The sequence below is a fragment of the Aulostomus chinensis genome, chromosome 17 (genome assembly GCF_037954235.1).
Source record: "Aulostomus chinensis isolate RoL2024-O1b breed Wild chromosome 17, RoL_Achi_v1.0, whole genome shotgun sequence".
Lineage (NCBI taxonomy): Eukaryota > Metazoa > Chordata > Actinopteri > Syngnathiformes > Aulostomidae > Aulostomus > Aulostomus chinensis.
Genome location: NC_141336.1, coordinates 13,312,562 through 13,326,480, shown reverse-complemented (window position 1 = coordinate 13,326,480; position 13,919 = coordinate 13,312,562). Strand labels below are relative to the sequence as shown.

Sequence of the window (13,919 nt, the reverse complement as noted above, 5' to 3'; positions counted from 1 at the left end):
TTGGTGACGTCACGTGTAGCTGGAAGGAAAACAGCCAGTGGGTGGGCCGGGCTGTGCTTCTCTCGCCTTCTCTCATCCTGAAGTCTGTCTAACAATATAATTCAAACAAAATATACGGATACATAAACATTCCATAATGAGGTAGAGGCTGACAACCGTGTGTGCCAGGTATGTAAATGTTCTGTATCGCTCACCTTCTGGCAGCCCTCGCTTGGCTGCGCTTTGTGCCGTGCAACAGCTAGTTTAGCTCGCAGGGCTAACAGTTGCAGCGGGGCAACCGTCTGTCTGCCTGGCGCCTCCGAGGCGCCTCTGTTCGGCCAATAAAACCGCTTGTTAATGTCCTGTGGGCTGAAGGCAAACAACCAGACTGCGGTGTTTACATAGATAGTGTTACTGATATATTAGCTTCTACGTTGACGGAACGCTCAAATCAAAGGGTGTGACATTGAAGTATAAAGATTTAGCCTGCTAGCGAATTAGTTGTACTATGTACGCTAACTGTTAGCATGCAGAATAGTTAACGAAATAATTCGTTGTTCTTAGCTTGTATGCTTATAATCAACTGCTAGGTACAACACTATTTACATTAATGTCATTTAATAGCTTAAGTGGCTTCTTATGTTTCTTCTGTTACGTTTTGTCAAATACAGAACAATTAAATTCTCAATGCAATTGTCTCTGCCTCCTGCGCTCTCATTCCCTCCCTCTCCCAGAGCACTGAAACATGGGTTGTTGTGGTGTCCACGTCCTTATGCTGCTCTTCCTGCGGGCCCTGCAGGCATCAGCTGAGGGCTCAGGTACTGTGCTTTGCACCGTGTAAAATTGTAAAAACTCCTGCAGTAGCTAATCATCAAGAAACATTGTATTTTTCTTGTCAATTGTTTTATAAATTCTGAGATCCTTACACTACTAATAGCTTAGCCTCTGGACTTGGGTGTGTGATCCCATAGACCGTCCAGCCCTGTTAGCCTTAACATTGCTTAAATTATATCCCTACTCTAAATACATGAAAATGATCTGAAATGAATCTGTCCTGAGTTATTTATTTGTTCCTGACTGTTGAAAATAGGAAAATCAGTAAAAAAAAAAGAAAAGAAAAGAAATTCTTTAAAACTACTGCATCTTTTAACCATATGCATTTTTACTATTACAACCTGTCCAGGGTGTACCTGCCTCTCGCCGGTTGACGCTGGGATAGGCTCCAGCCCCCCCGCGACCCTTAATGTAGGAATAAACGGAAGACAATGGATGGATGGATGGATCTTTACTATTACTTAAATTTCAGATACTCTAAATTGTTTCTGTTGTGATAACTAATGTTCTCTCACCTCCATTCAGATAACCAACCCTAAGACTACCTAGAGCCTCCTGGGATAACATCATTTGTAGGCCACAGCTAGGAGAAAAGTTTATTCCACAATAGTAGTTTTTGTGTGTGTCAGGGATTTATATTGCAATTATGTGTGTAATTTAAAGAGAAGGATTTGTCATTTGATTTCCCCGTCTAAGTGAATGGTCACCGCTGAATTTTGGGATCAACTGCTAGAGGATGAACAGAGTACCCCCCCATGCTGCTTGTGTGTCTTTTAGACTGAGGAAACAGTCAAGTTTGTCAAGTTGTGCAGCTTGCTTTTGTGTGTGAAAGAGGAACTAGATGAGACAGAAGCATCTAATGTCTCTGTTTTTACTCAACACAGAACAGCACGATAAATTTGTATCATCTCCTCCACAGATGGACAGTTGGTGTGTCTGTGTGATAGCCCAAAATGCCTCCAGGCCACCCAGTGCCAGGGAACACAGTGCTTCTCCTCTGTCAAAGTCGGCAGCAGCGGTGTGGTGTTTGAGCGCGGTTGTCTGAAGGGGCCGGAGAAAATCCAGTTGCATTGCTCCACAGCTCCGTCTTTCCATCAGGCCATTTTCTGCTGCTCGCAGGACATGTGTAACAGCAACACCACAAGGAGCGCTCTCATGTCTCTGCTGCCTTCAGGTGCACATAAGTAACATAAAAATCTTAATTGTCAAATAAAAAAAATCATTCATTTGCATCTTCCTATGTGATATTGTTAGAAAAGTAAAAGTATGACATTATTCTTGCCCACAGCCCCAGAGGGTGAACCTGTCCGGTATCGCGTGGAGATGTTGGCTCTCTTCGTTCTGGGTCCGGTGGTGGTTCTGGCTCTGCTGTCTCTAGTGTCTGTTCTGGCCTGCAGGAGGCTCCACCACGGCCGTCTGCAGAGGCTGCAGGAGGACACTGAGCAGGGAGCCATAGACGGCCTCATCACCTCCAATGTGGGAGACAGCACCTTAGCAGTAAGAATGAGTAACATTTGTGGCTCCATTCATGTTGTCCGTGATGAATAGGAGCATCCTCTTCTTGAAAGGGATTTCTCATTTCATCAGTATTGTGCCACTGTAGGTGTATTTGCATGATTGAAGGATGATTTTGCCTACTTTTGTAACTACTCTCACTCATTTGATCCGAACAGTTTTATATAGTTTTTGTTTTGTTGTAAATCTACTTTTGTGACATTAAGTTTTTAATTGTTGCTGCACTGTTCCTTTATGAGGAATTAAATCATTCATGCAGAGAAGTGCTACATTTTTTCTCTTGTGAGTTGCCCTGATTTCCTCCTCTCGTTTGTAGTGTTCTGGTTTCAGTTCTTTATCATTTATATTTTCAGCTGTTTTTTTTGTTTGTTTTTTTTCCAATCGTGCTCCTAAAATCTGTGGTTCAGGGAAAGATTGAGGAAGACCCAACTTGACTGACATCTGTCTCCACATGTAGGACCTGCTGGATCACTCGTGCACTTCAGGCAGCGGTTCAGGTCTTCCATTCCTTGTCCAGAGAACTGTGGCCAGGCAGATCAGTCTGGTGGAGTGTGTAGGTAAGCGCAGCACACCGCTGTCCACAGACCAGTTGTGTTTTGTGTTACAGTCTATGTTATTAATAAACTGAACACCTGAGCAAAAAACACAAATAGATTCCTTATATTTGAGAAGCTTCAGTGAGGGAAAAACAAACCTACAACACAACACAGATGACAACATGACCTCCTTTGTGGAGGTAAAAATGCAAGCTGGGATGCTCTTTTAATCCTGAATATTTGCTCTGTCTATATTTTTTCTCTTTTTTTGTGGGGTTTTTTTTTTTTTTTTTTTTTTTGGCCCTCATTTGAAGGTAAGGGACGCTACGGAGAGGTGTGGCGAGGCCAGTGGCAGGGCGAGAACGTGGCTGTTAAAATCTTCTCCTCCAGAGACGAGAAGTCCTGGTTTAGAGAGACAGAGATCTACAATACGGTGCTCCTCAGACATGAAAATATACTGGGTGAGTCTTCTGCAGACGAAATGTTTGATTTCAAACTTTTGTCTTTTGGACAATACTTTGCATCACAATATTATCCAAGTAACATGCAGTCGGTGACAGAGAAACATGTCCACCGCCAGTACAAATCATTCTCGTCTCTCTCCCCCTGTCCCTCTCTCTTTGTAGGCTTCATGGCGTCTGACATGACGTCTCGTAACTCAAGCACCCAACTGTGGCTCATCACCCACTATCATGAAAATGGTTCACTGTATGACTACTTGCAGCGAGTTGCCGTGGAGACGTCGGAGGGTTTGGCCATGGCGGCATCGATAGTGTGTGGCCTGGTGCACCTCCACACTGAAATCTTTGGTACAGAGGGGAAACCGGCCATTGCTCATCGGGACCTGAAAAGCAAAAACATCCTGGTGACAAAGGAGCTGCGCTGCTGCATCGCTGACCTGGGTCAGTAGGTTACAGACTACTTTGTCTTTAGCCATTGTTCAGAGGGCCTCAGTCCAGTTTTTCAGCTATCTGCTACATTTCCTGTAGCATTAGCGTGAGCAGTAGCTAGTTTAGAGTGTCCTCCGCTGAGTGTTTTCTTCTTTTCATTTAGTTTGTTTTATGGCTTCTTTGTGATCCCTCTCTTCCACCTGGTGCGATCATGCGTCTATTTCTGTCCACTGCAGGGCGCATTGATGTTCTGTGTATTTCTGTGTGCTGCAGGCCTGGCTGTGACCCACTCACAGGCTGACAACCTGTTGGATGTTGGCAACAACCCCAAAGTGGGCACCAAACGTTACATGGCGCCTGAGGTGCTGGATGAGACCATCCAGACCGACTGCTTTGATGCCTACAAGAGGGTGGACATCTGGGCCTTTGGGCTGGTGCTGTGGGAGATAGCCAGACGCACTTACAGCAACGGTGAGGACAAGTAGACAAGCAGAGCTCTGTTCTTCTTTTGTTATGGTTCTACTCTTGCATGCCTCTTATTCAACACAAACAGAACCTGTTCTGTCGCTTGCGTTGATTACTTTTGTCATCTCATGTTGCCAGGCATCGTGGAAGAATACAAGCCTCCATTCTACGATCAGGTGCCAAATGACCCCAGCTTCGAGGACATGAGGAAGATGGTGTGTGTGGAGCAGCAGAGGCCTTTCATTCCCAATCGCTGGTTCTCTGATCCAGTAAGTCAACGTCATGAATACTTAATTTACCACTGTTTCCTTAGGGTGCTCAAAACGTACAAACCAATAAGGTCCACAATGAAGATTCTGGCTGCTGGCAAGTTGCTCTTATGAGGCAAAGCAAGGCAAGGCAATTTTATTTGTAGAGCCCGTTTTCACAAACAGTTTGTCTCAAAGGGCTTCACATGGCATCATAACAACATCCTCTACCCTTAGACCCTCACATCGACTGAGGAAAAACTCCATAGAAAACCCTTTTAACAGGGAAAAATCTGAGAAACCTCAGGGTGAGCAACAGAGGAGGGATCCCTCACCCAGGACGGACAGACCGTGCAGTAGATGTTGTTATAGAGAAGAAAACAGTTTACAATACAAAATGTGAGAAACATGGAAATGTTAATAACAGCTGAAGAAGGAAGCTTCTGGTAGGGGAGGCAGGGAGAGCAAGCCAGCTTGATGGGGGACTGGATGGCAGACTGGTTCATGGAAGGGGAGCGCAGGCCGGTGTAACAGTAGGGAATAAGAGGGGGGGGGGGCAATGCAGGCGGCGGTTGGGGCTCTGGTGGATCTGTGGAAACAGAGAGACTGCGAGACACCAAGGCCAAACTACAAAGTGCAACAAGTAGTGGTAGTGACAGTTCCAAAAATGTGCAGGGAGGAGAGGAGGAGAGGAGAGGAGGGAAGGGCTCCATGTAACCTGACGTGTCCCCCAGCAGTCTAAGCCTGTAGCAGCATAGCTATCAGTGGTTCAGAGCTACCTGAACCAGTCCTAACTGAAGGCTCTGTCATAGAGGAAGGTCTTAAGCCTGGACTTAAACGTAGTTAAAGTGTCTGCCTCTCTGACCCATGGAGAGAGCTGGTTCCACAGTAGAGGAGCCCAGTAACTAAAGGCTCTACCTCCCAGTCTGTTTTTATTGATACTGGGAATCACTAAAAGACCTGCATTCTGGGAGCGGAGTGCTCTGGTCGGACAGTAGGGACTAATGAGTTCTTTCAAATAGGATGGAGCTTTATCAATAATTGCCTTATAAGTCAGCAGAAGGATTTTGAAGTCAATTCTAGATCCTACAGGAAGCCAGTGGAGAGAAGCTAAAGTGGGAGAGATGTGTTCTCTCTTCTTAACTCCCGTCAAAACCCTCGCTGCAGCGTTCTGGACCAGCTGGAGACTCTTTAGAGAGTATTTAGGACATCCTGACAGGAGAGAGTTGCAGTAGTCCAGCCGAGAAGTGATAAATGCATGCACCAGTTTTTCAGCATCACTCTGGGAAAGGATATTCCTAATCTTAGCGATACTTCGCAGATGGAAGAAGGCGGTCCTAGTCACATGCTTTATGTGGGAGCTGAAGGAAAGGTCATGGTCAAAAATGACCCCAAGGTTCCTTGCAGTTGTACTCGGAGTTAGGGTGATGCCATCTAGAGTAGAGATCCGATTCAAGAGTGTGTCCCTGTGGTGTTTAGGTCCAAAAATGATTACCTCAGTGTTATCTGAATTGAGCATTAAGAAGTTAGAGGACATCCAGGATTTCATGTCTTTCAGGCAGTCTTGCAGATGAGTAAGCTGGCTTGTGTCATCTGGCTCCATCGACCAGTAAAATTGTGTGTCATCTGCATAACAGTGGAAGTTGATTGAGTGCTTCCGGATTATGTCACCTAATGGGAGCATGTAAAGAGTGAAGAGAACTGGTCCTAAAACTGAACCCTGTGGTACACCATATGTAACTCTGCTATACTCAGAATGGTCCTTATTAACATTAACAAACTGAAACCTGACAGATGAGTATGACTTAAACCATTTTAGGGCAGGTCCTTTAATCCTAATTTCATGGTCTAGTCTCTGTAGCAGGATGCTGTGGTCGATGGTGTCAAATGCAGCACTGAGGTCCAAAAGGACAAGCACAGAGACAAGACCTCTGTCTGAAGCTAATGAGGGTCGTAAATAATTTAGAGCCTAGTAAGACTCCCTGTTAGGTGATCTGAGGTCAGTTACATAAAAAGAGATTTTGGATAGCTGGGATTTAGAGCGTTATACCTTTGTAAACTTGTAATGACATTGTGGATATTTACTGCTACAGTTGTGCAATATTAAACAGAGTGAGAGAGAAAGAGAAAATTCCGCAGACTAACACCTTCAATGCCCTTTCACATCTGAGCACTCCCGCTGTCACAATGTCTACACGTGTCTCCTCAACAGCGTATATTTCTAGGCCAACCTGGAAGTTGGCATCACTGTGGGTTCCCTCCACTAAAAGTCAATGAGATTTTTACTGTTGATTTTGGATCATAGCAGAAAATGAGCCAAGTCATGTTCAGTTCATCAAGATAATATTTCAACACTGAACACCTCTTTTTGCTGTTAAAGGGTAAATGCAAAGGATAGGAGCACTAAGCTAACGTTAGGTTGTGAACAAACTACACTGCTGATACATGACTTCATCGGCACCACAGCTTTCTTTGGGTCTCTCACTTCAATGTGAAGATGCAAGCCCTGTAGGTTCGTTTAGACACTTTTTCACAAGCCTGGGTTTTAATGTTGCATCTAAAACAACTCAGAGGTTGGGAAGTCAGAGTTGATGTTACTAAAAACATTAAAGATGGCTGCCTTCCTCCTTTATTGTAACATAACGTGATTGATGTAAATGCGTTGTAGCTTTTGGGTGCATTACTGTCACCCACTGATCTGGAGTTTGTCATTCTTGTTTTCCTCCCTGTTGAATGCATTGTAAAACCATTGAAGCATGATATCACTGGGTTTTTCCTGTCATGTGTTATGCATCAAAACAAAACGTGAAAACATTTTTAGCTGGTTTCATCCACAGACCTTATCTCAGGCTAAACCCATTTAAAAAACACAAACTTCGACACGAGGGAACGGGATGTTAAACAATGCTCTGGTTACTTCAGGATTTCAGTCCTGTGCTGCCATGTTTCCCCGACATTGCCACCGTTTGTTTCTCTCCTAGACTCTCTCTGCTCTGGTCAAACTGATGAAGGAGTGTTGGTACCAGAACCCCTCAGCCAGGCTAACAGCACTGCGCATCAAGAAGACCCTGGATAAGATTCACAGCTCCCTGGAGAAGGGCAAAGAGTCATGAGAGGGAGCGCAGCTTCAGAGGCAGCTGCCTGATGTCATATCTGAGAAGCACTCAGTGTTTGCAGTAAGGGGGGCGGACAGACGACCACCAGAGGAAAGAATCTGTCAAGTGTCATCCAGCCTCTTCCTTTTTCTGCGGTTGCCTTCCCCCAACTTCCTCCTGACTTGAAGCCCACACAGACATTCGCATCTGTCCTTGTGGAATTGCCCAGCCTTTGTTACAGGACATAGATGAGCTGCCAGCATGTTCACACTGACCCCAACTGTGGACTGTTACTGACTGACGAACATGCCTCCCCATCCTAGTGCTTTAATGTCCGTTTAAGACTGCTCTGGCCTTCTGAAATAGAAACACTTAGTCCAGAGGGTCTCATCCAGTTCTGCGCCCCCCCCCCCCCCCGGCATGTGGTGATGGCGTTCTGCTCAGAGACAATCAGAAGAGTTTTACTGATCCAGCTTTAGTAAAACATGTAGCCACAAACACACTTGAGGAAAAGAGCCAACTGAAACAAAATCTTTCTAAAACTTTTTCAAAATAGTATGATATTTATCAAATCTACCACACTACTGAAGATGTGTAAAGCTGATGGTGCGTGAATACATATATAGGCATTTACTCTACTGGACTTAGTGTACTCATGTTGTCATTACTGTAGGAAAATGGTTTGTTAGGAAAGGAGAGGTAAGTTGTACCTGTTGAGTTTGTTTTATGGATAAAATGCTAAAGATACACACACTAAATACTTGCAAATAGGAATAAGTTGGCATCTTAATCTAAGACTAAACTGATCCTCTGTGGCTGGTTATCGAGTCTAATGTGCATTAAGACTTGTATATGGTCAAGTTGATTTTTTTTTTTTTATGAGAATGAGGTGAATTCTTTTTTCCAGTTACCTGAAAAATGAAAACACACTCCATTTGGAAAATGTTTTTTTCAAGATTAATTTTAAACTGAAAGTTGCCTATGTGTGCAGATGACTTTGTTCACAAATGCTGTTTTTGTTAAAAAAAAAAAAAGTAGCTTTGTCTTTTTTATATGTAATAAAGCATTTACTGCACTCTTGCCTAATGATTAGTCTTTCGTGTTGTGATTTTAAAACAAAAGTGACATTTTTAAATTTCAGACAATTTTGCTACACAGGCTGATTTAAATCTAGGATGCAGAGTCAACAAGCGCTCCATGATTAGTGATTTCTTAAGATCCATCTGCCCCCTGGTGGGTAAAACATTTATCACCATAAATGTGGACTTCATCGCAACGAGGACACTCACGTTAAATAAATGAGGTAGTTGGCTGGAAGTAACTTCTTTTGCAATAATATCAGCCTGGAGAGTTGGCTTCAGTGTCACAATTGAAGTAAAACTTTGTGCAATTTTTTTTACTGTTCGGCAATCACAGAACAAACCAGCCTCGGTGTTAGAGGCTTGTCTGAGCGTGTTCCTTTTTTTTGCACAAAATGTGTGCAAAGGGTGGAAAAGGATGAACTGCCACAAAACCACATCAGTCAGGTTCTAGCAAAGATGGAGCTCCGGGACTCAGGAGTGAGGGTCATTTCAGGTTGTCTGGTAGAGTCTTGTAAGGGTTGAGAATGCCTTTAGGGTCCAGCATGGCCTTGATGTTCCCCATCAAAGCGACAGCCTGACTGGGTTTGCTGTAATAGATGTAGTTCCTCTTCTTCAGGCCCAGTCCGTGCTCAGCACTGATGCTGCCCTGACAGCTGGACGTCCACTCGTACACAAACGGCTCAATGGCGTCCAGGAGATCAGGGTCTCTGGCGGGAGAGGTGATGTTCAAGTGGAGGTTCCCATCACCTGGAGGAGAGAGAGGTTTCTCAGCTAAAAGTTACTTTATTCTTAAAGGAATGTCAGCTTTTGGAGAAATGCACCTTTTTTGCTATCCTTCCCACAACCAGACAAGTGGCAGGACACCCTTCTCCCCTCTGCCGTACTAGGAAGCTGAACCCTCAGAGACCAACTGACCGCTAGTTAGCTTAGCATAGCTAGTTAGTTCTGCTTCCAAGACCTGAAGCTTCTCATCTGTGTATTCTGGCTGAACTAGATCAGGGCTCAGGACCTTGAAAGGTGATCCTCCTATTCCTCTCTCTCAAAGTAAGCCAGGATCTGTAGCTCCTAGTTGTCAAATATTTTGTTTTATGAGCCAAAGTTCTGAGGTGCCGCATCAAGTCATGGTTGAGAGAATATTTCTGTAGGTTATGGATATGATTCAGAACCCCAGTTCCATTGGAGCAGGCAGAGTGTTGGAGAAAAGTGTATTTGATGACTTTGGTGGAGGTATGCTAGCATTACCACCCTACTGTTCATTTCACTGAGCTAACTAGCTGTCAAGTGGCATCTGCGGCTCTCAATTCGAAAAATGCACACACAAAAGGAGAGAAGGGGAGCCATCTTGTCTGGCTCTGGAGAGGATGGACAATATTTATCCAACATATAATGTACTATTTATAGTGGTAATAGTAGGGAAATGATAACAGCAGACTAAGTAGTCCTCAGACTTCCCCATTGCGGTCTTACCTACGTGTCCATATCCCACAACACTCTTAGCCCGGCCCCCCAGGTGCTCCCTCATATCAGTCACCAGCTGGTAGATCTTCTCCACGGGAAGTGAGATGTCGTACTTGTAGGTGAAGCCATCGTGAGTCAGGGCCTCTGTGACACGTTCACGCATCGACCACAGAGCCTTCACATCCGCGAACGGGCAACGTGGAGATAGAGTGGGTCATTATTTTTAAGCGCTCGCCCTCAGTTTATGCTGTTGTAATGTTTCATTTAAGAAAATCGACTTATCAAGACATTTTTAAACAAAAAAAACAAACAAACAAACATAAGAACCTGCTTAATATCCAATTTAGGTCTGATAGTCATTCACCATTTTGAGGAGCCATCTTGTAACTGTCTGGTTATGGTTACAGCTAGTTAAAAAAGATGTACCTTTATTTTTGAGTCTTCAGTTGCCACTGTCCCATCAGTAACTAGTGATGATGTCATCGCCTGCTCTAAAAAGTTATGGAGCTTTTCCCCATCATGCACCGGGTCAGATCCAGATGTTTCTATGACAACGTAGAACGGGCAATCTACAAAATCAAGCAAAAGAGTTGCCGTGTGTGTTTGTGTGTATAATTATTTCACAAAACTGATAATGTCTTTGTGTGTGTATATACCAGAGATGGGATTAGGTAACTTGAGGTGTGTATTCAGCAACCTCATGCATTCACTGTCCAAGAATTCAAAGGCTGACAGAATTTCTCCCAGCATGCCTTTGCAGAGCTGAAATGTCTTCAGGAGCTGGTCGAATGTCTCACAGCCTAACAACAGAAACAACAATGGTATAATTTAGCCGCTGAGCATAAACTCGTATTGCTAAAGTTACAATTGTCAACTTTTTGTGTTGTAAATAAGAGAAGAAAAAAAAATCTACCAAGAAAAACCACATTGACAGAATTGGGTTTGCGGGGACAGAGGATGGAGACTGCTGTGATGACCCCCAGTGTGCCTTCTGACCCTATGAAGAGCTGTTTGAGGTCATATCCCGTGTTGTCTTTCCTCAGAGTGGCCAAGCAATCCAACAGCTGTCCGTCAGCCAACACCTGGAATTACAGAACACAGAATATTCTATCATCTCCTCTGCTATTTTAATCTCATCATAAATTCCTCATTTCTGTCCTGAACTCACCACTTCCAGACCCAGAACAGTCCCATGCAACGAGCCGTACCGCAGGAGCCGGAGTCCACCTGCATTAGTCGCAACGTTTCCCCCAATTTGGCAACTACCTTTTGCCCCCAAATCTAAAGGCATGACGTAGTCTCTCTCCTCCAAGTAGAGAGACAAGTTCTCCAGGACACAACCGGCCTGGCAAGTAAGAATACCTGATAGATGGAGAGAACCAACACTGAAGGTCATACACGTTTTACAAAAGCAGACTTTTCAGTCTTATGAGACTGACCAGAAATACTATCGAAGCTGAGGATGTTGTTCATGAGGGAGGTGGAGAGAATGATCTCATCATAAACAGGCACACTGCCTCCGACCAGCCCGGTGTTGCCGCCTTGCGTGTTCACCGCCAAGTTACGACTGGAACAATACCTGCAGGAGGAAAGGAAGAGTGAGGTAGTGAAACATGATAGGGGTTTGTTACTGTAATCAATCCACACATTGTTTGTGCTTGACCTGAGAATTTGAGACACTTCCTCTGTTGACTGAGGTCTCAGCAACACTTCACCTGAACCTGCACATGAGCATTAGTGAATCAGAATAATGAGACAAGTGGAATAAACTTCATTCACTGCTAGGCCTCACCTTTTACTGATTTTAACCAGTCAATATTACTGGACTCCAACAAGTCTGGGTCAATGATGGTTCTGCCTGGTAGGATCTTTCTGAAGAACTCTAAATCCTCCTGAGTCACTCTGGAGAACGGCAGCCTCTCTGGGGCTGCAGCCGGCGACTTCTTGGGCCCATCCTCCCTGGTGTGCAGCTTTCGGCTGCAGCAGGCTCCGTGTGCGCTCGGGAGCCGTCTGTGGAGGTTTGCAGGTGAAAGTCTGGGTGTGGCTGTAAATGAGAGTTTGCTGAGGGGTCTCAGTCTCAGCATCCTGAGCAAAATCCCAGCCATGACTGCAGAGAGGTGATAACGTGGGAAATTAGCACAAATTTAAATACACCATTTCCACTTATCTACCAGCTGTTTAGCCAAAGTTGGCCCTTGTAATGTAGTAATAAAGGTATCAGAAGAAGTCTGCTTTTGTGCAAAATCCAGCTTCTTGTTAGCTGATTACACAGGATAATTTCTTCAATATATCATATAAGAGATTATAGTACAGACATCAGCTCTAGATAGATGCATGATTGACGTATTTTCGTCTTTAAAGCTAACTGTAATAAACAACGAGGCTTGTTTCTACATGCTGCAGGCAATAATGCAAAGAAACCACACTAAATATATCAACAACAGGAAAATCACGGTTGTCACTGGTTTAAGCACTAGCCAGATGCACTATCAGTCACTTAGCTCAAAGTTATACAAAAGTTATCGCTTAAGTCCATGGTAACTTACAGTCACTGTTCACCTAACAGTCCGCACCGTTGTGTCCATGTCGGTTACAAAAGGTGTCATCGCTTTGTGTGAAATACGTTGCTAAGTTCAAGGCCAGTTGAGAAACATGTCAGGAGGTGTTGTTGACAACTAGCATGTTAGCTAGCGCGACGAGGAAGCGGTTGAAAGGTCACCGAGAGGATGAGCCAATCAGAATCCTCCTTTCATATTGAGCCAATGAGGGAGCATCTTCTTCTTCCTCCTCCTCCTCCAGTGGTGAAAGTTCATTTACTCAAGTCATGTATTTTTTAAAGTACTTTTCTTGAGCACTTTCATTTTCTGCAAAGTCATACTTGTACGGAACGAAATTTCAGAAAGAAAGGTACTTCTTTTTATTCCAGTTCATATCCGAGTCGCAGAGGAGTGAATGTAATACTAACGACAATAGAATCTTTAATAAAACCGACACTATCGTACAGTAAAATTTCATTTACAGAATAAAAAATATTTCACTATTTCCAGTAATACGCTAATAACAATTTATCCTCAAGTCCCGTATTCCTTGTCTTTGTTCTCGTTGTATATGCACAAACTGCACCAGTTCTTGTGAACATTCTAATTCAAAGATTTATTGTGGTGTTCCTATGTCTACTTAATGTTTTATGAAATAAAAAAGGTGGTGTTACTAAGGTGAATCATATCTAATGATGCATAAATGTTCACCATGTTTTAATGTCCAACGAATGTACATTTTTGTAAAAGTTATACTCTCTAGTACTGTATGGATACAACATACTTCGTATTACTGTTCTGGTTTTCTGAATATTTCCATCAAAATAAAGCCAGTCCGAGTTTCACGTCGTTCTTACCGTGGGTTGATTTGACTGAAGGTCCTGAGGTGAAATCAGTTTCGTGAACGTAAGGATGTCTGACGCGAAGTCGGTACAAACCGTCTTCATCTCGAGGTTGAAAGAAAACAATGTGAAAGTGTCTACACAGACGAGGACTGCACGAGTATTCGTCATAGGACGCGCGAAAGACGGTTAATAAGTTTGTCGTGACGTCACTGCCTATCACACCTGTGCCGAATTAATAACTAAACGAAAACAACTCGTTCTCTCAATCAGCTCCAAAACGGCTCCGACAACTGTAATATAAATATCGTAAATATACCTTTGTTACGTTTGGACATTACAGAATTATTTACTGACTACGAATTTTTTGAAACTTGACTGTCGAGACCTACACGTTGGACCCGGTGTTATACACTATTACTTAACATAATGGTATTT

General features: G+C 43.7%; 2 protein-coding genes across 2 annotated transcripts; one reads left to right on the top strand and one right to left on the bottom strand.

Moving 5' to 3' along the window:
• acvr1l (activin A receptor, type 1 like) lies at positions 1 to 8,648 on the top strand. The gene is made up of 10 exons (XM_086183399.1): positions 1 to 168; positions 714 to 797; positions 1,733 to 1,987; positions 2,102 to 2,310; positions 2,786 to 2,885; positions 3,179 to 3,325; positions 3,491 to 3,766; positions 4,028 to 4,225; positions 4,358 to 4,488; positions 7,449 to 8,648. The coding sequence occupies exons 2-10, from the start codon at positions 725 to 727 to the stop codon at positions 7,578 to 7,580; spliced, it is 1,521 nt and encodes a 506-aa protein (XP_086039525.1). The 5' UTR covers positions 1 to 168; positions 714 to 724; the 3' UTR covers positions 7,581 to 8,648.
• d2hgdh (D-2-hydroxyglutarate dehydrogenase) lies at positions 7,968 to 13,684 on the bottom strand. Its single transcript, XM_086183400.1, has 10 exons — positions 13,497 to 13,684; positions 11,895 to 12,209; positions 11,766 to 11,823; positions 11,542 to 11,681; positions 11,271 to 11,464; positions 11,016 to 11,184; positions 10,759 to 10,902; positions 10,529 to 10,671; positions 10,112 to 10,277; positions 7,968 to 9,391 (listed from the first exon to the last, which is right to left on the bottom strand). Exons 2-10 carry the CDS (start codon positions 12,205 to 12,207, stop codon positions 9,129 to 9,131), a joined length of 1,590 nt encoding a protein of 529 aa, XP_086039526.1. The 5' UTR covers positions 12,208 to 12,209; positions 13,497 to 13,684; the 3' UTR covers positions 7,968 to 9,128.
• Between the last annotated feature and the right edge of the window lie 235 nt (positions 13,685 to 13,919).

Bases quoted from the DNA above. Each gene is read 5' to 3' on its own strand.
- d2hgdh (XM_086183400.1), bottom strand. From the start codon at position 12,207: ATGGCTGGGATTTTGCTCAGGATGCTGAGACTGAGACCCCTCAGCAAA. The intron at 11,465-11,541 runs GTCAGTCTCATA...TCCATCTATCAG, and splicing joins CAGCTTCGATAGTATTTCTG to GTATTCTTACTTGCCAGGCC. The intron at 9,392-10,111 runs GTAAGACCGCAA...TCTCTCCTCCAG, and splicing joins TGTGGGATATGGACACGTAG to GTGATGGGAACCTCCACTTG.
- acvr1l (XM_086183399.1), top strand. From the start codon at position 725: ATGGGTTGTTGTGGTGTCCACGTCCTTATGCTGCTCTTCCTGCGGGCC. The intron at 798-1,732 runs GTACTGTGCTTT...TCTCCTCCACAG, and splicing joins GGCATCAGCTGAGGGCTCAG to ATGGACAGTTGGTGTGTCTG. The intron at 4,489-7,448 runs GTAAGTCAACGT...TTTCTCTCCTAG, and splicing joins ATCGCTGGTTCTCTGATCCA to ACTCTCTCTGCTCTGGTCAA.